The 27,952-nt window shown below is 36.0% G+C and overlaps 1 protein-coding gene across 2 annotated transcripts in view; it reads right to left on the bottom strand.

Moving 5' to 3' along the window:
• Nucleotides 1–27,952, bottom strand: part of ARHGAP15 (Rho GTPase activating protein 15) — a 610,484-nt gene that overhangs the window by 515,558 nt on the left and 66,974 nt on the right. The window contains exons 3-4 of one of the 2 annotated variants that reach the window (XM_057551505.1): nucleotides 17,360–17,428; nucleotides 4,324–4,385 (exon numbers count right to left, since the gene is read on the bottom strand). In XM_057551505.1, the coding sequence (XP_057407488.1) occupies nucleotides 4,324–4,385; nucleotides 17,360–17,428 (131 nt within the window). The remainder of the gene's footprint in view (nucleotides 1–4,323; nucleotides 4,386–17,359; nucleotides 17,429–27,952) is intronic. The other variant, XM_007183022.2, reaches the window with a different exon arrangement.

The following is a 27,952-nucleotide window of genomic DNA, read 5'->3' as shown; positions in this document are numbered from 1 at the left end:
AAGTTCCTTGATAAATGGGGAAAAGGCTATGGAAAGAAATTTTACATAAGAAATACAAATTATAGCAACTATGGTATACTATTTAATAGTTACTAAATTACCAATGATATAAAAACTACACAACTTTTCAAAGTTATGATTAAACTGACCATTTTGTTGTTAGTTGCAAAAAACATACAGACTCCTTGGGCAAGCAGTATGTCAATACATAACGGTCATTTAAAAAAATGGTCTTGTGATTTAATTAAGTCATCTAGGCTTAGAAATTCTCTTAAGAAAATATAAAAGAAAAATTGACAAGCAATAGTAGGTTTACTGCATTTATAACTATTTTAGTATAAAACTGGAATCAACTTAAAAATCTAATAAAAGAGGAACGTAGAAATGGCTTGGTGTATTACAGTCCCATCAACATTGTGGTGTATTATATGTTATTAAACATGCTGACTATATATACTACAATTTTCAATCTGTAACGTGTTTATAATAAAAACTAAAGCAATCCTTAAAGCAACTAAAAATAGAGCTACCATGTGATCCTGAAATCTCACCCCTGGGCATATATCCAGAGAAAACCATAATTTGAAAAGATACATGCACCCCAATGTTCACTGCAGCACTATTTACAAAAGCCAAGACAAGAAAGAAACCTAAATGTCCATCAACAGATGAATGTATAAAGAATATGTGATGTATATATATACATATATATATGTATATATATATATACACACACACCCCTACATATACATACATACATGTACATACATATACACACACACACACACACACACACACAGTGGAATATTACTCAGCCATAAAAAAGAATGAAATAATGCCATTTGCTGCGGTTGCAAATGGGTGGACCGAGAGATTATCATACTAAGTGAAGTAAGCCAGACAGAGAAAGACAAATATCATGTGATATCACTTATATGTGGAATCTAAAAAAAGAAAAAAAAAAAGAATAGAAAAAAGAAAAGAAAAGAAAAAAAAAGACACAAATGAACTTATTTCCAAAACAGAAAGAGACTCACAGATACAGAAAACAAACGTATGGCTACCAAAGGGGAAAGGGGGATGGATGGGAGGGATGAATTACGAGGCTGGCATTAATATATACACACTACTGTGTATAAAATAGATAACCAACAAGAACCTACTGTATAGCACAGGAAAATATACTCAATATTATGTAATAACCTATAAGGGAAAAGAATCTGAACAAGAATATATATATATATGTATATATATAGAACTGAATTGTTGTGCTGTAAACCTGAAACTTGCATGATATCATAAATCAAGCATACTTCAATTAAAATTTTTTTTAAAATTCGAAAAAGAAAGCAAATCCCACAAACAATAAAGAATAAAATTATGGAACAATATGGATCAAATTTAAAGATTTCTGGTCACTAAGGACTTTCAGCAGCAAGGTAAATAGATAGTGAGAGACTTGGAGGAGATATTTGCCAAGCCTAAAGTTGACAATGTATTACTACCTGGTGTACATTAGGAGTTCTCTCAAAAAAACAAAAAAAGTGAGAAACTCAGTAGAAAATAGAGTTTATGCACAGGCGATTCTTGGAATGCAGAGCCTGACTGACTCTAAATAGGTGACGTGATGCTTAACTGAAACACTAGTCAGAAGAATAAAAATAAATGCAACACTAAAGTAATGTCCTATAGCCATCAACTTGCAAAACTGAAAGTTTGATAATGCTGCATGCTGATGAGATCATGGAGCGAGGCGATCCCTTCTGCATTGTGGAGAGAGTGTGAACCGATGCATTCATTCTGGAGAAAGCTTGGCAGTAGCACCCAATTCATTTATAACCATGTATACCTTACCACCAAGCAATCCTTTACTCCTGGGGGTATGCCCCAGAGAGAATTCCTCACAGGTCTGTAAGGAGACATATCGGTGTGGTTTGTTGCAATGTTGTTTGGGATGGAAGGAGTTAGGGACAATTTAGGTATCCACTCCTGGGAGACTGAGTAAGTAAAATTTGATGTGTGTTCACAACGGCAAAATGGGCAGCAGTTGGAAGAAACTAACTTGTTTTAAATATATAGATATAGATAGATATCCTAACATTGACTAACATTGAATGAAAGTAGTACGAACAAGAATGAGGCTTATAAACCAAAGGCTTATGCAATTTAGAACACATTCACTTACATACTGTTTTCCAGAATGCCACACATATAGCCAAATAAATGTATGGAGAGAGGATTTGATGAACACACATTCTACAGAGGATTGAAGTGAGGAATGGAGATGAAGAATAAAATAAAACCAACTAGGGGTCTTGCCCAGAATGATGATAATACAAGGCCACACACTGAAGAGGAAAATCAACTCAATTTGTACACCTGAGGTTAAAAACAAAGACAAAAAACAAAAAGAAAAATGGAAAACTAAAATTTATATAACTTTAAATGAAAAAGCTGAAAGAATGCATAATTGCATGCAAGCTGATTGAAATAACACTAAAACATAGCACAAAATAATATTTATATGAATTTAAACTAGAACACAGAAATGGTATGTAAGCTGATTAAAATAACAACAAATAAAACAAATACAAAATGGTATACACACTGGTTGAAACTACCTAAAAATGTATTCATGTGAGTCTGTTAGGGAAAAGGCCTGGTTGTGCTCCTCTACTTTTTCTTGACACCACTTTCTAGGAAAACATTTTACAGGGATGGTTTATGGATAGCTTACGGGCAAGGACATCGTACAAGACCACTGTGGTGGCGCACCATCTTGTTTTCTTGGAATTCCTTTTAGCATCTCCTCCTCTTGCTTGCATGAGTCTGGAGGCTAAGACTGACCAAAGCTATCACCTCCTCTTTCCTGCCAAGCCCCAGTGAAAGGTGAAGTGATAACTTAGACAAGTCCTTTTCTGTCCCTCTTTGGATGTTTTGTCCACATCGCTGGTAAGGTGAGAAAGGGTTTTGACTTATCTTGGGAAGGTTTATCATTGCACCTTTCACGAGCTGATATAACTGGGAGAAAAGTCTAGGGGAAAGTTGGCACTAGATTGGGTTAATCAAAGAATCCCTCCTGGGTCCTTTCAGAACCCAACACATTAAGTCAGGTTCTCCACTGGGGCCAGGACTAGATGAGTCTTTGAAAGCAGCATTGCATTTGATCTTGTCTCCTGTGCATCTCCCTCCTGCACCCTTCAAAGGAGGGTGGCTGCAGGGTTACTGCAGAGGAACGGACTAGGAGAGGGTTCAAGGCCCTGTTTGCTATCCGAGAATAAAACATAATATGGGCAGAAAATAGAGTTTGTTCTTTAAAATTGAAATAGTTATTTTAAGTAGTGGAATTATGGATGATCATTTTCCCCAATTTTACTTCTTTTAAATAAATATATACTTACTCCATTATAGCAAACAAACAATAGCATACTTCATTCTCTAGTGTTGGCCAGAGTTCCATTCTAGTAATGAATTGTATTATACAATTAATAAGTGTCCCATTGTGTAGCTAATTAGTAAATTTATCCTGTATGATTTTAACTGTTAATAATATAGTCATGAATAAATGCCTTTTCTCCCACTGTAAGCACTTTCTATATACCTTTGCAGCTTGCATATAACCTAGCACAAAGCTAAGTATATCATAAGACCTACATGAGAAATAGGGAAAATTCTAAAATGGAGATGATTATTTCTAAATATCCCATACATAAAAAACATGTAGTGTGTTTGTCTACCCTCCTATCAACCTTATTTTTTTCTCCAAGTTTTTTCTTGTTGTTGCCTAGGGAATCCTTATTACATTTTCTAATTTCTCTCACCTACTCTGTGTTGACCTCATCTCCAAGTGCAGCAACTTCCAACTTTTTATCTGACAGATTATTTTCCTTTTATTTTTTTCTCAAATGATTTTTATTTGAGCAACAAATGTATTTCAAATCCTCCATCCTTCAAAAAATTATGATCCCAATGTATTTTAGGGAGATTTTTATATACTGCGAAATGAGTCCTTTCATCCCCTAATCTGTTACTCCCAGAAATCAAGACCCATTATCTTATTTCTTCACATATTTTTTAACATTTCAAGTCTTAGGAGGTCATGAAGCACTTCATTTATATATTCTGTGCAACAAAATAAAATGTAGTGCTTTGTTGGAAAACTATAATTATATTAAAAATACTGTTGATCTTAGTGATAGCAGAGAGGAATATTCTAGTCATGCACCATAGGGCCTACCTTTCCAAACAATAGCAGTGACACAATTGAGGAGATGGGGAACTGGCATAGTTACATAAAAGTGAATTAAAAATAACTTTTATTACCTTAGTTTCTTTCCTCCATCTGCAATTTTAGCTTTTTGAAGATAACCTTCTTTTTCAACCATCTGCAAGAAGAATGCATATATTAAAACTGTGACAAACTCCTATGCATTATTAGTTTGAATGAACCTGTGCTTTCCAACAGTCATTGCAGTGATGGAAGTTTCCAGTCACAGAACTTCAACAACAATGCATATATAGCTTATGGGAAGTGCCTTCAAGATCAGTCATTACAAGCTGTTAAATATCCAAAAGAAAGATAACAAAGAGTAACGTGAATGATTTGTTAGATAGTGATACACCCTTACTTACTTTTCCTTCTGGGAATTGAAGTCACTTGCTTACAAAATTGATTAAAAATGGTAAAACAAAAACAAATTTAATGCCTTCCTTAATTTTACCAATCATCCTTGGAAAAGTTCTTCCTTTTCACTCCTCATTTCCACTTCCTCATGTACCTGCTGATGCCAGTGAGTGAGAAAAATTCAACAGAACCAGGTAACTGGGCTGCTTAAACTGGAAGGGCATTTAAAACACTGACATTCCATGCATTTTGTTCAGTTAGTTACCAAGAGATGCTGTAGCAGCATTATCTCATTATCTTCCTCCATGATGTGGGTTTGCTTCCTTTCCTATTTGTATTTATTGGCTTTCACTGCTAATACAGCTGCACATTCCTTAAAGGAGATTCAACCATTCCTTATCATTCCACAGAGGTTTTTGTGGAGTTCTAGGGTAAATAAATACACAATGCAAATTGTGATGTGGTGACTCCCAGCAAAGTCTATAAAGGATGTTTTAATTTCTTAGTGCCCTATTTCTACCTTCCCCTGTCAGTCCTGCACCCCTCCCATCCCTAGATCTTACCTGTGTTCCATCTTTTCGATCTTGGTAAATTGCCAACAACCTTCACCCGCACCCCCATGCTATATGCTGAAAGCTTTAAGGAGTCACCTACCTAATATCAAAGGACCACACTCCCTCAGTGCCACCCTACATGCTTTCCTCCTGACTGTAATACTTCACTTCCACCATATCTTCATCTCATCAATTCCCAGATATATTAAATCTACTTTAAAATGTAATATTTCTCTCTATTGTTAAAGAGTTCTTCCATGTTTCCTCTGCAATCTCTTTTTAGATGCCCTGTCCTGAATCTTCATTTTCATTCTGCCATTACCACTATCACAGGGCTTATTTGGTTGTACCTGCACCTGTGCTGTGACTCTTCCTTTCACACCTGTGTTCCCAGCACAGAGAGTACTTGCTGGCACCAATGAACACAATAATAAATATTGTTTGAACAAATGAGTGGATGAATGAATGGCTATTTAAATGTTTATTTAAATTTTTATAGGAAACTGGACAAGCAAAAATAATCTGTCTGCATTATGACAGGTTAAAGGAAGAGATATTTGGGGGTGAGTTGTTCCAAACCACTAAAATTTCATCAGTTAAAGAATTGGCTATTTACAAGACTCACTCTGATATAGGCGAGATCTTTTCTGACTTGTTTATTATTATATTCCTAATACACAGCACAATACTTAGCTTTCAAAATACATTGCATGAAGATATCTCTTAATAAATAATGATGAAGATAATGATGATTTATGATAATCATAGCATAGTATTTTTCACATAGCTACATTTCCAGAGAATTTCTTTTCTTTCAGCATGTTCTCCACAAGCCTAGAAGAATCTCAGGAAGCTCTCTTAGATAACTACTAGAATCATGATGTTCAGTGGTGGCTCTTCTGTACCTACATATGTCTATTCATTTGCTTTTCCCACCTTTTGTCCTAATGTATATTGTCTCTTCTTCTTAGTTCCAGGAAATCTTATTTGTCTACCCCCTAAAATCCATATAATACATATAGTATTTAAATCTGGGCATCACTAGTTTCTACAAATGTTTGGAAGAAAAATGTTGTTAAGAGCAATTAGCATCACAGAGGAGGTCCCTTTCTTTAGGAATGTATATTGAGAAATTTTATTGTGTAACCACAGATAAAATTTACCGTTTTATTTAAGCTTTCTTACGATGAAAATAAAATAAGTTACCAAAAGCCTGAATCTATCTACCAAAAAGCTACAAAATCTCTCAACCCATGATAAAAACTGATGCATACATTCTCAGCTAAGAATATTGCCTTTTTCCCCATGAAAATATTCACTAAAAGACCACTATGTGGATATTTAGTACCCAGAGATGTATTATTGATGACCATTTCTTTAAAAAGAGAAGGGAAATGTGAAAGTAGAAACCTAACACTCTTGCAGGGGAAATCAACATAAGCTGGCTTGAATTATATACCTTAAAATTCTCTCTCCTTGAATATATAAGTAAAGTTTCTCTATATGCTGGGCCTTTTCAGGATACCTGAGATTGAGGCCAGGGGCTGGATTTCTCATGTTAGGATTCTATAAATGGACATCATTGCCATCAAACAGGCTGAACCAATTTTCACGGCCTTTGGTCAATGCAACAGAGTTTCCAGGCATGTCCATACAGAGGTCCAGAAGAAGGAAAGAGGAAGAGGTAAATAGCAGGTTAGGTATCTTCTTTTATATTATCTTTCAAAGTCCAAGTTGCCTTCCTGGTCATTTGAAGAAGCTAATAATCCTTCTACTGTGTACTTTTACCTATTATATTTATTTCTACAGTGCATATTTTTACTTATCTATGTATTGGCATACACATTTCTACATGTAATTACATACATGTGCAACCATCATGCACTATTCCCACTTCTGTGATCAGGTGTTCATTGCTCTCCATTGTTTCTTTCATACTTGCTGTACAACCATTCATTCTTTCAACACATTTTTAAATAGTAACATCCTCTTCCCCTAAATTCCAGCTGCTCTGCTCACAATGGGGCTGCAAAGACTAATAGGACAACCTTAATCTTACTGAGGCTTATATCCTTGTGAGCTCACATTTCAAGATACTCCTGTTCCTCTTTTTGGGGGACTGGATACCATACTCCCCTCCAGTTATCTCAGAGACTAAGGCCAACTTTTGCCCTGAAATAGAAAACTCCAATCAGGCTTCCTACACTGAAAGCACTGCATTATTTTAAGTCCCATGCTGGGAAGCAAAGTTTCCATGAGGTACATTTAATTACTTTATTATTCCTTGTCATCATACTTTGAAATACCTCACCATGTTCCAGGCACTAGGAATCAGTCATTCCAGGAGGCTCATAGGAGCAGAAAGAAGTATTAGGGCAAGCAGAAGATTGCTATGTATTTTGTATGTGGGTTTATATATGGTACCATAGTAATTATTCTAATTACTTATTCCTCTTTTATGTTAATCACATGGTTTGAAGGGACAGTAATCTATAAATTACAGTTGAGTATACTGGTCATCTAGGACCTAGATGGTCTTGCCTCTAGTAATTTACAAAACTGTGTATAGCTTTAGGCCTATGTTTAGGATACTATATACCAAGTTCCAGGCCAACTTGAAGTTCTTTAAAGTAGTAGCACTCCCTAAACAAAGTATACTTAAGAACTGTCAACCAATCTTTAGATGCTGAATCTGGCTTCTTGAGCTATTTGTCCAATATTCCTTAGAAGCCCTATTTAATGTTAAGTGGCAGGAAAGATCAGCAATTCGTCCAGATTGGATGCCAGCCAGTCTGCTAGCATTGAGGAAGCACTCGGCAGACACAACTGTGCTGAGATACAGATGAAAAGAATGAATGGCAGTGGGATATCCAGATAGCACCTGTTTATCAACCTAAGTTGGAAGCGAGAGGCAAGGCAAGAGAGCAGATGACAACCTTTGATTAATGCTAACAATCATGGCAGAAAGACCGGCCTGTAACCATTAAGTACAGACACTGCAATTTTTTTTTTATATGAAGGCTTCACGTAGTTCTCAGATAAAAGAACTGAATTGAAAACAATAGGTTTTCACCTACACCAGTCCACCAAAAGAATTCTGTCAAAATACATGTTTATAAATGGAAATAAACTGAATGTAAAACTTTCACCAGATTTTCATGAGAGGGTATTGGCTTTTTTTTTTTTTAACATCTTTATTGGAGTATAATTGCTTTACAATGGTGTGTTAAGTTTCTGCTTTATAACAAAGTGAATCAGTTATACATATACATATGTTCCCATATCTCTTCCCTCTTACGTCTCCCTCCCTCCCACCCTCCCTATCCCACCCCTCTAGGTGGTCACAAAGCACCAAGCTGATCTCCCTGTGCTATGCGGCTGCTTCCCACTAGCTATCTATTTTACATTTGGTAGTGTATATATGTCTATGCCACTCTCTCACCCTGTCACATCTTACCCCTCCCCCTCCCCATATCCTCAAGTCCATTCTCTAGTAGGTCTGTGTCTTTATTCCTGTCTTGCCACTAGGTTCTTCATGACCTTTTTTTTTTTTTTTTTCCTTAGATTAATACCAGAATGACACACCCTTTGGGCTGCTGATGTATGTTAAGTGGTTGCTCTTTTCTCCTTTGTTCTGATTCCTGTGTTCACTGGCAATCCTCTGACTCCTAATTTAGCTTCCTCGGTCCTCTCACAAATAGTCAGAATGTGGGTGACAAATAGCATCAGTATATTTGCCATTATAAATTAATAAATCAGAATTATAATTTATACATCTGACTCTTACAAATTTGGTTACTGTGAGGTAATCCTAGGGATCATCATCTCTGTAAACACTGATAACATTGATACATATAATTTTTCAAGATCCACAAAACTGAGACAGGCCCCAGACCTGAACTGGAGAGAGCCCTCCGAAGTAGACAGCACCACCCTGTGAAAGTTTCTGTATGACTGACTGGCCTCCTAGGAGAACTTTGTATCAATTCTGTATAACTACAAACATGCACTAATATTATTTTGCATTTAATTATTTTCCTATTTAATAATTAGGCACTTGCTATATTTTTTTCTGAACTTTTAACAGATCGCAGTACTTTGCTGATTATCTGTTTGTTTAGATAATTTCTATTATAAAGCACAGAAGGAGGACATATCTGGTTATATCATTTTACCCCCAAATGAGGCTTCTCTTCCTTCTTAAATCTCTTCTTAACTTTTCCACCACCCACAGAAAGAGAAATTTCTGTGTCTCCTTTCCATTGGCTTCTTAAAAATTATTTTTTAAGTTTCTATTTTTTAAATAAAAATTGTATATATTTAAGGTGTACAATATGATGTTTTGACCTACATATACATAGTGAAATGATTCCTATAGTCAAACTACTTAATATATACATTTCCTCATATAGTTACCTTTTTATTTATTTAATAAATTTATTTATTTTTGGCTGAATTGGGTCTTCGTTGCTGCATGCAGGCTTTCTCTAGTTGCGCCGAGCTGGGGCTACTCTTTGCTGTGGTGCCCGGGCTTCTCATTGTGGTGGCCTCTCTTGTTGTGCAGCATGGGCTCTAGGCACGGGCTTCAGTAGTTGTGGTACTCGGGCTCAATAGTTGTGGCTCGCGGGCTCTAGAGCACAGGCTCAGTAGTTGTGGTGCACGGGCTTAGTTGCTCCACGGCATGTGGGATCTTCCCGGACCAGGGCTCAAACCCGTGTCCCCTGCATTGGCAGGCAGATTCTTAACCACTGCACCACCTGGGAAGCCCCAAAATTTAAGTATTTTTTTGTGGTGAGAGCATGTGAGGTCTACTCTTGTAGCAAATTTCCAGTGTACAACAGTCTTATTAACCAATATAATCACCATGCTGTATAGTTGATCTCTAGAACTTAGTCATCCTACATAACTCCATTGGCTTTCCTTCTCTTGCCCCACTTCCCTCTTTGGGACTCATTGCTTACATTTTTCTTCTCAGTTTCCAATTATTTCTGTACTGGCTCTAGCTTTCTTGCTATATCAGATCTGCTGACCATGTGTGTGGACTTGCAGTAGAACAGAAACGAAAACAAGGAAAAAAAATAACCTTCAAAATGCAGCTTATCTGTACACCATATAAAGTACTAAGTACATAAAAAATGTAAATGCTTAATTTTAGGACTATCTTACATATAGTTGGAGAATGAACTATGATGCATTTAGAGAGGTGAAATATAATATTTCTGCCTAATGTAGATACATAATTTACTGTGTGCAGACTTTAAAAAAGTGGTAAACCAAAATTCTCAAGTTGGATACAATAATTACACGAAAAGGAGAATAGAAGAAAAGCAAAGAAAAACGATGCTGTGTCATACATGAGTGATGCCTGTAAAGAAGTAATAAAGCATTCTCAAAGAAGTTCTGGAGAAGCTGGTCTTGACTTCAGGTCTCAAAGTTAGGCATGGTTTGCTCATTGTAAATTATTTATACCCTGCAGTGTGTATGTTGCATAATGCTTTCACGGGTATTCTCCCTCTCTTACTCTCAGGATAAGAGAATATGTTGTGCTTTGGGGTTGTGCTGAATGTCTTAAACTGTTTTTCAAATGTTGGGTTTGGCAAAGTACATATAATGTTTTGCCAAGTGAATTTCCCCATCATTTTAAACCCCTGTGTATTTCAAGAGAAATTTTACCCACATGTCTCTGATTTATTTACCCTTAACTCATCAAAATATCATCTTGAATAAGCTACATTTTGATGTTTAAGAACCCCCATAGCCTTTTCCTGAGCCTTTCATCTTGTAACCAGTGTGTTTCATTTGGTCACCACCAAAATATCCAGGTTCTAATTGGGAAACAGGCTGATGAGGGAACCTCTTTTTGTCTTAAGAATTTCAGTCTTCTGGAGGCTTTTCCTGTGTATCACATCTCCTTTCTCCTCCTTTATTTCTCTCTTCTTCCCTGACTTCTATTTCTTTGTTTCCTTGATTTAAATATGTTGTTCTTTCCTTGCCCGTCATTGGAATTCAGTGAGAATGGCCTTCCTGGTTACTGCCTGGGCAATTTATTAGCCTAATTCAATTGTTTTGTTATAACCTAATTTTGGTCAAGGCAGTAGGGAAGAAAGGACTGCTCAATGTTAACAACCTTTTTTGTTGTTGTGTGTGTTTGTTCTTCTTCTCTACTCTACAGTTAAATGAATTTCAAATGTAGGCCTGGATGGGAGAAGTCATGGTAACCTGTTTCTGTGTTTTAATGGCTTCTGAACTCCTTACCATCACCTCAAGGCCCATCAACATCTGAGCACTGCCTCACTCTGCCCAAACTTCCAGACTTATTTCCCTGTTCTAGCCAGTGTGGCATTCTTGCAGTTTTCCCAATGTACCCACTTTGTTCTGACTTCCAGACCTTTGCACCTGATGTTCCTTCAGTTTGCATCATTCTTCCAGTAATTTGCTTGACAAACTCTAGTCACCCTACAAATCTCAATTTAAATGGCCCTTTCAAAGAGTGCTTTTATGACTACTTAATCCAAGGTGGGCTCTCCCTCTTTCATAGAGACTTGTTTGTCTGCTGTCATAGCATGTTGTGCAATTTGCATTCAGAGAATTATGCCTTTCTTTACTCGTTTAATACTTTTCTTCACCCCTAGACTGACAGTCCCTCCAAAAAAGGACATGACTATTTAGCATATCATTGCATATCCTAAACCCAGCCCGGTGCCCAGCACAGGGATGGCCTCAACAAACATTGGAATTAACACACTCCTACAAAACACTGTAAAAACTATACTCCAATAAAATTTTTTTTAAAAATAAAAAACACACTCCTGCTGTTTGAGTAAAGGAAGGGTACATAAAGCAATGAAAACTTGGAGACGGTGTGTATTACTGTTATTAAATTATATAACATTATTAACATACTGCCAGCTTGAAGATCTGGGAGGAAGTTTTTTTCAGAAAACCTAATTTTATCTTGACAAAGTAGAATTTTGAAAGACTGAAGAGCTTTTGAAATTTTTTTGCAATTTGAGGAAAGCACAGCTGATCAATAGAACTATTCCCCCAAAGGGGCTGTGCTTTGTATTAAAATAAGAAAACACTGTATGCTCACAATGTCTTTCATCCTTAAAGCCCTCACAAGTATTAATTAATCCACAAAATGATATCTGGCTCCAAAAGGTAGAATCTGTGACTTCAGGTTTATCTGCAAAAGCCTGCTTTGCCCGCAAGCCATGGCAACTTCCTGAGCTCTGGCCTCCAAATCCTTCTAGCTCAGGAGGTAGCAGATGATTCTCTAAAACCTGCCACAGGCTTTTGACTCCTGCAGGGTTATCCGCAGACATGTCTTAAACTCTTTTGATAAACATAAAGATGATAAAGATTTAACATGCTATAAACAGGATTATTTTTCTTGAACATTTCTTTAGGGGGAAAAGGGAAAATGCCCGTAAAATAATTAGGTCTCACGAAGAGTTATAATATGAAATACACAAGATCAGGAAACAAACACATATTAGTATATTTGACATTTCATGTTTAAAATCTTTGCCGCATTACAGAACTGGTTAAGCAACGACACGGCTTCTCAGAAAATAATATAGTCTCATGCATTGATAGCATATGGATTTGCACACCAAGTGGCATAAATGACTTCAGGTGTCAGTGAACTGGGTAGTTTCTGCCCTAAGATTTCAGACTCCAAATAAGAATATATTTTTGTCAGTATTCAAAAGAAATGCATTATGTTTCTGTTTAACCATGTTGATCACAACCTACTTTATTAAAGGGGAAGTTGAGAGGTAAAGCATGGTTACCAAAGGGTGACAGCATCTATGGGAGCATCCACCATGGCAGACTCCGCTGTTATAAAGTGAATTACTTTTCTCCAAAGGGAGTGCATCGAATAGGATACTTTTGCCAGTTGTGCTTAAAGCCAAAGCCCCCATGATTGCTGGATACTGTTCAAGGAAGTTCTAAATATAGGAGATAAAGGAAATGGGATTTATAGCAGAAAATGTGGGATATAAATAAGCTCAAAGATCCATATAGTAAAAATAATGAGTAATAATATCAACTTAAAGGATTTTACTATTTTCTAAAGTGTTTTGGTGTATATCATTTTATATATGGTAGTTGATCCTGGTAGGTACTGGCAAGGGAAACTACTGCAAGAACCTATGGATGATTCCAGAAACAACACCGAGGCAGGCACGAGGGAAAGAAAAAGAGATGCAGAGATGAAGGAACATGTCAGATTTGTGGAAAAAATATGTGAATCTAGGTTAAAAATAATTATACAGTTATATTAGTCAAATATAAAGACAGCTTTATAGGTTCTGGAAAATAATTCAAGTCTTGATGTAAACAGTAACGGATAATTAAAAATTAATCAGAGGGACTTCCTGGTGGCACAGTGGCTAAGAATACGCCTGCCAATGCAGGGAACATGGGTTCGAGCCCTGGTCCAGGAAGATCCCACATGCCGCGGAGCAACTAAGCCCGGGGGCCACTACTACTGAGCCTGCGTGCCACAACTACTGAAGCCCGTGCTCCTAGAGCCTGTGCTCTGCAACAAGAGAAGCCACCGCAATGAGAAGCCTGTGCACTGCAATGAAGAGTAGCCCCGGCTTGCTGCAACTAGTGAAAGCCCGCAGGCAGCAACGAAGACCCAACGCAGCCAAAAATAAATTAATAAGTAAATGAAATTTTTTAAAAAATTAATCAGAACTTGTTGTTTGAGGGAATTGGTGGTTATTTTGGCATTGTCTACCATAATGAAGTAATTCATAAGTAAGACTTGTGGGGGAAAGATAATCATTTCTGTCTTTAAAGTAAGATCAAATAAGCAATTTAATTCAAGTAGAGATTGATGAATAAAAGTTGAACATAACCTCTGTTCACAAGACAGAGCAAGATAAACAAGTACTCAAAGAGAGGGTCCAGGGAAACCCAACTCAGGAATAGGAAGTAAATTGGTTGGTAGTTCCAGTAGAGTTTAGAGACAGAGAGAGAGAGAGAGAGAGTGTGTGTGCTTGTGTAGACAGAGAGAGTAACAGAGAGAGAGGGATGCAGAGAAAGAGATTTAGAGAGACTGCAAACTGAAGAGGTCAACAAATTACTGTTTTTTTTTCCTTCTATCAGCAGTACTTCCCAATGTCACTTTTACAAGGTTATCTGACCTAGAATAGAGTATTGAGCACATAGATATATCTTCTTTTAGTTAAACTATCCATAATTTGAGATATTTAAAATGAGTTTCATTTATTGAGAATTGAGGCTACAGAGTCAAAACATAATTATAGGCCAGCAAACCAACAAATAACCTTAAAGGTAGGAAGTTAAATTGATAAAACTATTTCTGAATATTCTAATTTTTTAAATATTAGCCTATGCTTGATGTATAGGCATAGCACAAATATACCATTAGTTATTGATTAAATTTAAGTAATGACCATAATTTTAATTTTTAAAATTCATAATTAATATATATTTCATGTAAAAATTTTGAGACACTTTAAGGCATTTTTCAAATACAATCCATATATATTTGTACATGTAAAATTATATATAATTGCATATATATTTATATTACGTACACACACGCTCATATAGCTTCATTTTCAGTCTAACTTTTGCCATGTTTCATCAAACACTTCAGAGAAACATTTGCACGTGCTATATTTAAAATAGAGCACTTTATATGTACTTTATATGTTCTGTAAGGCAAATTTATAGAAAAGAAACACAATTACTTTCTATTCACTGTACAGCTGTACTATGCCAGGCCTTCTATGAAGTTTTAATAATAAAACAGTAAGTGAAGCATAGCTCTCCCCTCAAATACCTTATAGTGCAGTAAGAAACATGTAAAAGGAAACAGGCAATTTTAGTGTGATTAGAGATAGAGGCAATTTAGAGACAGAGGCAAGGCCAAGCTGCGATAGGAAGGTAGAATAAAGAAGGGCTACCTGATTCAAAGTTGAGGAAGCAAAGAAATACTTTCCAGGGAAAATGGTCTCTAAGTTGAAACCTAAGTGATTAATTTTGAAAACAAGATATTGTTATATCTAATTAAATTTTAAAATGTCTTTCACTATGAATAGCAGTCATATATTTATTAATCTCCAAAATCAACAATATTGTTTTAATAAATCTTTAATATCTTATCATTAAATCAATTGACAAACATGTCTTTTCTGAACAAACCCTAGTCCCAGAAGCAATGTAAGGGGAAGTATGATATAATAAAGAAAATACAAGTCATGACCCCTAACTTCAAAGCATTTATAGTCTAGCCATGGTACAAGTCTATTACCCATGAAATAAGAGAGAACAACACAAAAGAGTGCTGAGATGAAGGAACTATAATTGTTACAGAAAATCCAAACTCCTTCAGGGTGAGAACCATGTCTTAATCATGTTACTATTGCTGGCTTGAGGTTGTGTATTTGGCAGTAGATAATAAATAAGGTAAAGCAGAGCAGTGAGAGAAGTCTATAGACTTGATGCTATAGAAAATAGGAAGCTGTTCAAAGTTCTGACAAGGAGAATGAAATAATGAAGGTACTGTTTAAAGAAGGTTGGTGTGGAAGGTTGTACAGTAGCACAGGATCAGTGGGAGAGGCATGGTGGGATACAGTGGGGTGAGACCAGAAGCATTTGAAGGCCTCAGAAAGGGTGTGCCTGTACACATGGAGAAAAAAATGAGGCCACCACATCCATTGTAGAGAAACCACCTCAGAAAATGTTGACATGTGAAGGGTCATAGAGAAAATAAAGGATCCAAAGAAAATGTGTTCTCAGCCTAGATAAACGTTTGCTACTAATAGAAATGGGATAGATTGGGAGTTTGGGACTGACATGTACACACTACTATATTTAAAATAGATAACCAACAAGGACCTACTGTATAGCACAGGGAACTCTGCTCAATATTCTGTAATAACCTAAATGGGAAAATAATTTGAAAAAGAATAGATACATGTATATGTATAACTGAATCACTTTGCTGTACACCTGAAACTAACACAACATTGTTAATCAACTATACTCCAATATAAAATGAAAATTTAAATAAATAAATAAAATTTTTAAAAAGTCTTCTCTATTAAAAAGAGCTAACTTTTTTGTTTTTTGTTTTTAACAGCTATTAAAAAAATAGAGATGGGGGTCAATGGAAATAGGAATAAATTTGGGAAGATGGTGATGGTGTGTTCAACTTGGGATATTTCATTTCAAGGATGACACCAAGATGCGCTAAGAACAAATGACTAAGTAGCACTTCAAGATATATGCTGAGATAATGAAGAGAAAGTACATAAGTATAGATCTGTGTACTATGAGCTTGGAAATTTTAAAAAATGTCATTAACTATTTCATTTGTGCACTCATTTAACACACATTTACTGAGATTTTACTATGTTCTAGCAATTGTTATAATCATGGGAATAGTTATAAACATAAGAGACAATAACCCTGCTCTCACAGAACTTTCTAAGGAGATGACAAACAAATAAAAAGAAACTGCAGAGTATACCACATGGTGGCAAGTTCTATGGAGAAAATTAAATTAGGGTAAGAGAAAAGAAGTGTGGACAGAAATGGTGGGTTTTTAAATTTGTTCATTTGTGTTTAGGGGACACTAGAGAAGAGCTATCTTAAAAGGTGATATTTGAACAGAGATGCAAAGAAAAGGAACAAATGAGCCCTAAAAATTTCTGGGCATCAAATGAACTATTTTGTATCAGGCAGAGGAAAGAAGAGGAGAAATGGCCCTGTGGAAAAAGTAAGGAGGTCATTTTGGCTGGAGCAGAATAAGCCAGACTCTCGTCTTCTCAGTTTGCATGCATTGAAGGAGCAAGCCACCATGCTGGAAAAGCCCAAGTGGCAAGGAAGTAAGAGTAGCCTCTGGCCAAAAGCCCTGAAGGAACTAAAATCCTGCCAGCAACCATGTACCTGAGCTTGAAAACAGATCTTTCCCCAGTCAAGCCTTCAGATGTGACCCCAATTTTGGCTTAAATCTTGAGTGCAAACTTTTGAAAGGCTCTGAGCCACAGGACCCTGCTAGGTTATGCCCAGATTCCTTACCCACAGAAACATGAGAGAATAATATGTGCTGTTCCAAGTTGCTGAGTTCTGAGGTAATTTATTTTGTAGCAGTAGATAAATAATACAGTATTGAAGTGAAATAATCACTTACCAATTGTTCCAGTGGAGGAATGACATCTTTCAAGACATGCTGTGAATGATTCCTTCTGTGCCGGGATACCTGAAAAAATAGTGACATTTGATACTATTATATTATTTTTCTTTTAAAAAAAAACTTTAAATGATTTAAAAGAGTGTAATTTAATAAAAGTGCACATGAAAATAACCATATTCAGATTCATTCAAAAAGGTGACTAAAGTAGATTTAAATGGGAAGTAAATGTTTTGGACATTAATTTGAGTAAGATGTGTACTCAAAGATGGCTGGCTGCAACAATATCTCATATTGCATGTGGTCTTCTTACTGTGTGACCTTGACACCCCTCCTATCAAATGGTGGGGTCTATGTTCTTTCATTTCAAACTTGGGCAGACCTTTATACCTGCTTTAACCAAAACATATGGCAGAAGTAATACTATATGGACTCCAAATATTAGAGCATAAAAATATCACGCACTACCCCCTTGCTCTCTTGGAATACTCCCAGCTCATTTTCTTCCACAGACACAGGGCTCTCTCTGCTCCTGCCTGCACGTTCTCTCTGTTGTTGGAGCCTGGAGCCCTGCTCTCTGGGCACAGGAGGTGTCCGCTCCCTTGCCTGCTGAGACCTGTGGAAAGGGGCTTCCGGGGCCAGATCCCTTTTTCCAGAGGAAAAGCAGAGATCTGAGTTTACTTTTGTTTTTTCCATTTCGGGTGTACCCTTGGGGACAGGTGGGGAGGAAAGGTGAAGGCTCTGGGTGATGCTATGATGTGGCACTGGCTATTGAGTAATAAATTTGCTATGGATTGTAAAAAAAAAAAAAAAAAAGTTACCAAATCATCCCATACAGAGAGACCACAGGGAGAGACCTCGTAAGTTTTCTAGATGACAAACTAGCTGAGGTTCCAGCAGACAGCCAGTATCAACCACCAATCACGTGAGTATAAAGATATCCTGATGATTCCTTCTTCCAGCCATTGAACCACCCCCAGCTTTCAAGTCTTCCCAGCAGAGACCTCAAACACTGTAGGAGAAATAAGGCGTTCCTGTTGTGCCTTATCTGAATTTTTGACCAGATTCCATAAGCATAAAAAAAAATCATTGTTTTACACCTCTATGTTTCAGTGTGATCTGCAATGCTGTAGTAATAACTGGAACAAAATATTTAATATTGAAACACTTTGTGTTTATGCTATGTTAGGAACTCAGCTTTTTCGGAGTTAATGTGCTATTAATTTCCCTGTCTTCTACTATTATCCAGATATACATAAATATATAATAATCACACAATAAGTGCTTTTGGAACAAATTTGTTTTAAATGCCTTATTGTTCTTTCTCCTGAAGAAGCATCATAGACAGATTCTATAATTTAAAAAAAAAAGGAGGAATTTATAATTAAAAATCATTATCTTGAAAATTTAAGTAGAAGCTCTCATTAAGAGCACTATTTCACTAAACAGGAATTTTCCAGTACTTTGAAAGAAGGAGAGAGTGGAAAGGGTTGGGACAAAGCAGTAGGAAGAAAAAGGAAGAGACAGAGGCAGAGACTGAGATAGACAGAGAGAAAGACGTGAGTGCGAGGAATCTTTAAATAAAGCAGGCTCAAGTACCACGTCTAGAAAAGAACTTTGGATGTCTTTGACTCTGCTTACCAGCACATGCAAAAGACTGAGGGGATTAGATCAATGTCTACTAAGATTTTGAGGGAACTGTATTCCCAAAGAAACCAAAAACCTGGCCTAAAAACCCTGTGATTCTATTCAATCCCTGAATCCCATATTTGCTCCACAAAAACTGAATTATGAAGGCAGTACAACCTTCAAGGAAGCCATTCTCTTCAATGCCCACTTCAGATGTGGCCCAAGAAGGATAATGGGGAAGGAAGAGACTCCAGAAAGCAGAGCCAGAAACCCGGGAGAACAATGGATATGGGAAATTCTCCCAGAAAGAAGAGCCAGAAACTGTCTCTACTGCCAGGACAGGGTCTCACAGGACCTGCCCAGCAGGATTACAATCATCACTTTGGTCCAGAGACTGTTGGTCATTTACCATTCTTTCCTTTACAAATGAGAGGATTTTTGTTTGTTTGTTTGTTTGTTTATTCCCAGGTATCAAGTTCTTGCTCCACCATTGTCTATTGGATATGATGGGGAAAGCAGGACAGAGAGCTTATTTTTCAAGTTCTAAATTCTTAACACCCTGGAGAAAATTTGGGCCTGATGGAGAAAGCTACTTATCACCAGAGATTCTGGAACTGGAGCTTGAGGCAGTAACTGGATGGGACTTTTGGTTGTCTCCTTTGAGGAGGTGTATGGGTGTATTTCTAAATGTTGGAAGACAGGTGCAAATTGATATATGGGAGGAAGGAAGAGCCTGGTGGTCACTCACCGAATTCTGTGCTCTCTTTCCTGGGCACATCTCCAGACTGCACTTCTCAGCCTGCCTTACAGTTAAGAGTGGCCACGTGACTATTTCAGACCAAAGGCAAATGAGCAGAAACAATGAGAACCACTCCCCCTCCAAGGCTATTAACCAGTGAGTGCTCCCCCCGCAATGTTCTCTTTCCTAGTATACTGGCTGGGAGTAAACATTAACCGAGGCCTTATGGGAGGACAAAGATGCAAGTTGGGGGCCCTGAATCACCATGTCAAGAAAAGCCAAGCACAGGCCAGGAAAACCCACTTTGTTTTATTTAGTAAACTTTTTATTTTGGAATAATTTTATACTTAGAGAAAAGTTGCAGTGAGGACAGAGAATTCAGGTAGAAAATTTCCTTCGAACTTCTATATAGCGAGAAATAAACTATTTTGTGGAGCCATCATGTATTTTAGAGAATTTTATAGGTGTTAACATTACCATAATTAAGATAACCATAGTTGACAATCAACGTTGAAATGAAAGGTCTTTTGCATAAGAAAGCTGTGAACAGAATAATAGTTAATGGGAGAAATCCTAGCAACCAAAACTTCATACCTGTTATTCATTGATATTTCAGCTTCTCAGCAGGGGGAGAATATACATATATTTGGTATTTAAGCCTCTTAAGGAACTAGAATTTGTTTTATATTGCTATGCATTTAGAATTTACTACTCTCAACTATTACTCATTATACTAAGATTTATAATCTTCAGTGAAAATTTAGTATACATGTCATATTCAGCTTACAAAGGTCAGAGAATTCTGGGATAGAGGGAGTTTTCTTGTTCCATTTTCTTGCTGGATTATAGTCTTGGCGTAAAAGTCATTCTTTTGGCATGTAAAGTACCTCAAGCTTGAAATATTAGAGAAAGCAGTAGTATGTAAATGTCTCCACGATACCAATGAATAGGCACCTGGGCATTCACTTGTGTCAGTTTTACCATTTCTTCTATGGCCAAGTCCATGCCATCTTTTGTCCTATCACTACTGGATTTTAATGGGCATAGTGGTCCACAATCCTCTAAATATTCCCTTCTAGTCACCTATAGAAAGCTTTCTTATAAGGCAATGATTCAAAATGTGTTGTGTACATACTGCCAGGGGTACAAGAGATTATTTTAGCTCATGAATGTTTCAATTTTAATTATTATTTATATAATCTTAAGGTTTAGTAGAAAAATTTATCACATCAGAGCCATTTATTAGTGACATGAATACATTTTCCATTAATATAAAGTTATTTAAGTATATGAAATGTGGGGGAAAAAAGCACAAACACAATAAGTGAATGACTGAAGTTTGGGAAACAAATTTTAATGGGAAGAAATGGAATCAGAAATGACCAGTTACTGAGCGCATACCACTCCTGAAGGAAACCATTGGTTCCATTGTATAAACAAGAATTCAACTTGAGAAATGATACAACAATAATACTGCCTGCCAACATTTACTGAGTGCCTATTAGTTGCCAGGCACTGTTCTAAGTGTTTTGCATGTACTAAAATATTTAATTATTACCCAAACATTAAGAGATCAATAACATATATTTCATAAAGGTAGAAACACAGACACATACCTTTAAAGTAACTTTGAAAATCCACAGCTAGTGAAAGCATGGGTGATGTTTTAACGTGGATCTAAGCCCTCAGCTATTGCACTTTATTGTTTTTCCAGAAATATAAATGTATATGTATAAAGACAGTCACTAAATTCTTGGGGAACTGCAGAGGTCCCCTGTGTGCATAAGTGGATATTCCTAAGGTAGAAATTTGAAGAGAGCCAAACTTACAAATTTGTACACATTTATGCAGGAAGCTAGAAATCAGATTTCAAATCTGTTATGAATCATCTTACTATTCCTTTAGGGGAAGTAATATTGCTGATCATTCCTAAATCAATAAGCTAGCTAATCTATCATGTTCAGTCAAGTTATGAAGATACGGAAGAAAAGAAAACTTTCATCACCTGTCTTTTGCTTTAATGTCTTTCTCAGTTAAGCATTAGGTACAGAAATATGTTATGCCAAATCAGATTATGCTGACTGAGACTTATCATTTAGGAAATTCTGGATCCAAAGCTGCTCAGTTGTCTTGCATGGATATCTGAAAAACTTAGGATGTTTCAAAAGAGCTGTGTTTCTGTGACATACTTAATTGAAATAATAATTGTAAAGAAAATCTGAGGTCAATCACAGTCTCATGAGGTTAAGTTTGAAGGGAAAAAAGGATTCTCCTAAGCCACAGTATAAATAGAGAAAGTCTTACAGTTTATGTAATTATTTATCAATAGCTTATTAGCAGTATCTGATAATTTTGCAAATTTTTATGGGACACTCTCTTGAGAAACAGTCCCACTTAAGACATCAGTTTTTTTTTTTTTTTGAAGTGCAGTTGATTTACAATGTTGTATTTATTTCTGCTGTACAGCAAAGTGATTCAGTTTTTTATGTATATATACATATACATATATATACATTCTTTTTTATATTCTTTTCCATAGATTTTTTATAAACCATTCATTTTAGCCAGTAAACATTTCATGTTTAGTTACACTCATATGCCAGTAATTTCTAATAGCAGGTGCTTAAAATGTACCTGTTTGTTGACATTATAAAATATCTCTAATACTAGTATTGCAAAGAGAGCACATACTTCATTTTGGATAATCCTTCATTTTGGATAAAGTTCTGGATATCAGAACTTTTAAATGTACCTGACATCAAAAAACCTACATCTTGTTCTGTAAATTGCTTCCGGATAAGTTTCAGAATACTGGCAAGGTTGGGCTCCATTGTTTAATCTTAGATCCTTTTCACTTTTGCAGGAACTGTTAATTAATCATTGAATTTGAAAACCTAAAATAGAAGTCAAAATATTAGCAGCAGCTTGATATAAAAATTTTAATACATTATTTTCTCTGTGAAATACAGAAGTATTTCTTCTGAGGAAGCCTGAAAATATGATTTTTATGTATGTCTGATTTCTTTTTATGTCTCCAAATAATCTGAAATAGTATACAGATCTTCCCTCTAAACATAAGTGAACATATATGTATACCCACCACATTTTTAAGTGTTTATAGCCTGATTTTTTTTTGCTAGTTCTTTTACTCTTAAATTATGAAATATTGGTTTCAATATCATTTTTTAATTCCCATCTGAGAATTTTATGAATTGCTACCTGTCAATTTACTTCCAGCATTTTAGCAGAAAGAGGCCTTAACAATTCCACACTTCTCCAGCCTATTTATTAAGAATGCTACTTAACAGTTTCTTTTGAGGTGACATGGTTATGTCTTAAACTGTTTTTTCTCTCACAGTATTCTGCATCTTAAGCAACTGAGCTTTCATAATAAATACATGAGTTGATGGCAACCCTTCCTTTGAGGAGAAAAAAAAAAAAATGTCAGACCTTATCTTTTTTTCAGTGATGCCATCTTCCTATTGATTTATTTTTCCAGTAAATAGAAATCATCTGTAGCTACCATTGAAAAAAACAGAAATACAAATATCTTTTGACTTGGATTTTTTTGAACTCAAAATTAGGTTAATATTATATATCACTGCAACTTTTTTAGATCAAATCTCTGAGTTTTCTCCTTTATCACTGCCCACTATGCTCCCTGCTTCCACTCCTCTGCCCTCCCCAGGTACTTTAGCTTTCTAATTGTGCAAAGCAAAGTGGAAAATGAAGTATTCAGGATGTGTAATGCGTATTTTCCTTTAAATTCCTTTTTGTTCTTATTAGAATAAGCATCAAAATTAAGTTTTTCAGATACCTTTTCCTCCAAAAAAAGGAATTAAAAGTCACTTTTTCAAACTGTCTCCATTTTTTCTTCCATTCCTTTTTTCTTTTAACTATTTAAAAAATATGAAACTGATGGGTGGGTCTAGTACTTGATATATTACAAACTGTAAAAATAACAGAATTTGAGCATATTATTTTCCTTGTTTAGGAGCATCTACTATGAGAGTTATACATAAACATGAAACATTCCACATAGCTCTGATTTTAAATAGATTACCATTTTTGATGAAAGTTTATATCTTGTGGCTTAGAATTGAAATAAAATCACTTGAATAAAAGCATTAGTTCCAACATTTTCACAGACATGTACATTTTCTGAGGCATACCTCCCGTTAGCAACCTCCCTGGATACTTGGATGAAAAACAGAAATAAATTTTTGGTTAAGTTTAGTTTTTATCTTCAGTTTCCCAAGAGTTTTTGTTTGTTTGTTTGCTTGTTTGCTTTTGGTGTATCCCAAGTCTTATGTTCAAATCTTCATTTGTTTTGCAAGTTCTTTTTCTTAAAGCTACTACAATCAGAAATTAAGGAAAGTTAGTGAAGCATTTTTTTTTTGGAATGTGGAGAGGTGGCCAGTATTTCTTAAACTCACAACAATTTAGTTGTTTAGAAATAATAAACATCAACCTAAGTGATGGCTCTATTTTTTCAATCATGTGTATGTGGTAGGTAACTGATTTTGAGAAAAAAAAGGAAGTTAAGAACATATAAGGACATTACCTTATCATGCATTTAATATTCTAACTTTACATATTTGTAGGCACATATAAAATTTACACATGCCTCATAATTACTCTACCACTAACTAAATGTATCCTTCATAGTCCTAATGAGAGGTAATGACACAAACCATGGAAAACCCAAATCTTGTTTTACTCCTTATTAATGTACCACAGTATACTGTTTAACATTTGTATTCTCTTCCTCCATCTGCCCACAATATTATTCAATTACCATATTGGGCATAAGCAAATGTCATTTTTAAAAAATTTTTCCATAAACCTTTTTTGGTTGTACATTGTCAGTCAGAAATCTGACACTCTCATCTCTTTTATCCCCTGCAGAAAATGAAAGGTAAAGATTCAGAAACCTTTTGGTGGGTATACTAAAGTTTATCAGCTTTTTTTTTTTTTTTTTAGTTTCTTGAATATTCTTTAGTCAGCATCTGGGTCACCTGAAGCTCTCACCAGCCTTTCAATCCTGGGATAAGTCTAGTCGAGTGAAACTCAGCTTCAACCACATATTCTTATCCCAGATAGCCAAAGGTAAGTGCTTGCTGGAATGATTCTAACTCCTTTATATTTTCCCTCCTTTATTTAGTCACAAACATGTGTGTTCCTCCAAGAAGAAAATCAAACTGCCTCTTACTTTTCTGTTTAAATAAAAATGAACTATATACAGCGCACACTTCCTTGTTTATTGCTAAATACTGTTTTAGTTTTCTCTCTTTTTTTTTTTTTTGCATACTTTCAATAGAATGTTTCTCTCCAAGAATTTTCTCAGACTGAGAGGTATCATTCATATGGAACTTGGACGCTCCACAATTTTAGCCTTCAAATGCGCTTGTAAGATAAAAACTACCAGAAGCAAGAAACACAGAGATATCTGGGTAATACAATTTTTTACATTTTCTTCATGTAAAGTGCATTTATGTATTGTCTTAATTTTTAGCTTACTTTTTTTCTTTATAGGTTCATATATATTTAGCCATGAATTTCCAAATTGCTATGAGAAAATAAGGGCCAAATAGACACAGAAACATCTTATTTCACTCATAATACTACCAATGGTATTAGATCTAACAAATTAGATAATTCATTAGAGCCAGAGCTAAAGTTACTACCATTAGCGGATAAAATAACTTATTCATCTCTTTTACTCTCCATACAGAGATATTTCCTCTGTAAACAAAAGGAAAGAGTTTAGATAGATTAAGAAAATATAGATGGGTATCTAGAACACTTGGGCCAAACAGATATTTTCTCCACAATGGCAAGTCATATGTTATTTTTTAAATAAAAAGATTCAAGGCAGTAGAAAACAATACCAAGAAAACTATCTCACAAAACCTCAAAACAAAGGAAAATAGAAAACAAATAAACAGTTATTGAGGGTCTAAATTATTAAAATGGTCTACCTATTTTTAGCTAAATGAAACAAATCATTGTCAAATCGCCATTTGGCTATGTTGGGCAGAAACAAACTATATCTAATTTCATGATGTTTAACAGTCTGGAAATACTCAACAGATTAGAAACAGGCTGTATTTTCAGTCTCATATTTCAGTCTCTTTCATTGTCCAGAAGGGCTTAAGTTGAAATATCAAATTTACTTCTTACTTTTTCAGGTATATGTTCAATCACTAAAGAAGAAATTCTCTTCTTTGGAAAGCTGTAATCCACGATATATCAAGTTTGATCTATGATATGTAAAGTTTGACAAAGACATTTACCCACAGTCAGATTTCTACAGTCTTTTGACACCTTTCCTTGCACATCATTTTTTCTTAGTGCAAAGATGGAAATGTACTATGTAACTCACTGAAAATGCTCTCCCTGTGTCGAAAGGTCACTTCTAAAAGCATTGTGGGAGGCAAAGCTTTTAATAACTATGACGTTCTTTCAAGAATTAATGGACTTTTGGTCAAATATTTAAAACATGCATATGAATGTCGTTGGCATCTTTAGTGAATGTCTAATAATTGTATCTTTCCAGTTTCCTTTCTTCAGTTATTCTTTGAGGTTTTCATAGACCCCAAACTCACCTTCTACTGCCGAAAAAGCAGATTAGTTCTGAAGGTTAATCCAACTCAGCAGGATTGAAGGATGGCACTTTTCCTTGGTCGTAAGTACGTTGGCTCAGGCCAGACAGCTGTTAGGACATTCTCCTCTGGGAATCGTGCCCTCAACACCCACTGCTGATGCACATACATGGTCTACTGGCTGCCGACTTCCATGCCCATCTGCTCAAATGGCATGGTGCCCACTCACAAGTTGGCTGGATCCTTGCCCTTAGTGTGTAGGTGCCAGGCAATGATGGGTTTAGATGGGCAGCCTGCATAATACTACAAGAAGTGACAATTTTTTTCTTTCTCTCTCTCTCTCCAGTATCTGTCTTCTGTGCCTTCTCTGAAAGAGAAACTTATGTTTCTCTACCTCTGATTATACCTGTGGACACATGTGGCCTTTTACAGGTAGATATACAAATACACTCAACCTGCTACCAACAGTTAAGATGAGAGGGAAGAATCCACAGAGCCCCAAATGGCAAGTTCTAATTCAGAAATGGGATGGATTGTGAAAATCCCGACCACCTGGAGTCTGTCAGAAGAAATTTAGCAAGGGTGTAAGTACGGCAGATCGCTCACAGATAGCAATGGCACCAGGAAATAGCTTAAGTTACAGCATTTTTTGTCTGTCGCAGCTCCAGCACAAATCACTTGCCTTGCATTGAAAAGGCACGTACAACAGAAAACGAAATAAATCAGGCAAAAAGAACAAGCTTAATGGGAACACAATTTATATGCTCAATGGGGGCAAGGGTGCAAGCTACAATATTCAGACCTCAGAAATAACCCTTACTGGAGGTCCTAACAGAGAGAAAAAAGAAACAGAAAATAGCATCTCTCTTTCCAATCTACAGGAAATCCGTGGAGAGGAATAGATTGGCATAGGAGGTTGTGACTTTAATGATCCAAAGCATATGAATGCTTGTTAGCAGACAGCAGACAGACATAAGTAAGAACAACAGTAATGGTTGCATCTGCAGCCTGGCCTATGGCACTCAAACCAATCAGGCTGCTTTGGAAAGCAGTGCCGGAAGGTATGTTAAAGCCTTGCTTTCCTTGTGTGTTTATTTAAGGGTGATTGAATCCAGGGTGTTGTCAGTCTGCCTTGGAGAATGGTTATCCAATGTGTAGGCATGATCTTTCTCCCTGAATATGTTCTGTTGAGTCAGTTAGTTATGTGTGACTACTTGCTCTGTCCTTGTCTTTATGCAGTGCCAAAATCCTCCAGTCCAAGTTCCAAAGGAACAGGGCCTAAAAACTTTTGGCTTGAGAATCAAATTAGGTTTCTCTGCTTCCCTAGCCAGAAATGCGTAAATACCCAATGGCCAAAACCAAAGAATTTGACATTGTGGAATGAATAGAGCTGTCATACACCACTAAAGTGTGGAAATATCTACTGTTTGAAGTCAGGACTAGTTCAACATCTTTAGTAATCAGAACAGACTTCTTTGGACACCTTCATGGGTTAGTCTGGCTTTTGATTGGGAACGTTTCTGGCAAGCTACTGATTCCAGATATCAGAAATGCAAGAACATACGGTTTACAAGAGAAAATCTGCCATTTTTTCCTATCAAAAAAAAAAATTCTCAAAAG

The sequence above is a fragment of the Balaenoptera acutorostrata genome, chromosome 8 (assembly GCF_949987535.1).
Source record: "Balaenoptera acutorostrata chromosome 8, mBalAcu1.1, whole genome shotgun sequence".
Lineage (NCBI taxonomy): Eukaryota > Metazoa > Chordata > Mammalia > Artiodactyla > Balaenopteridae > Balaenoptera > Balaenoptera acutorostrata.
The sequence above is the reverse complement of the archived record's forward strand: the minus strand, read 5'-3'. Positions and strand labels throughout refer to the sequence as shown.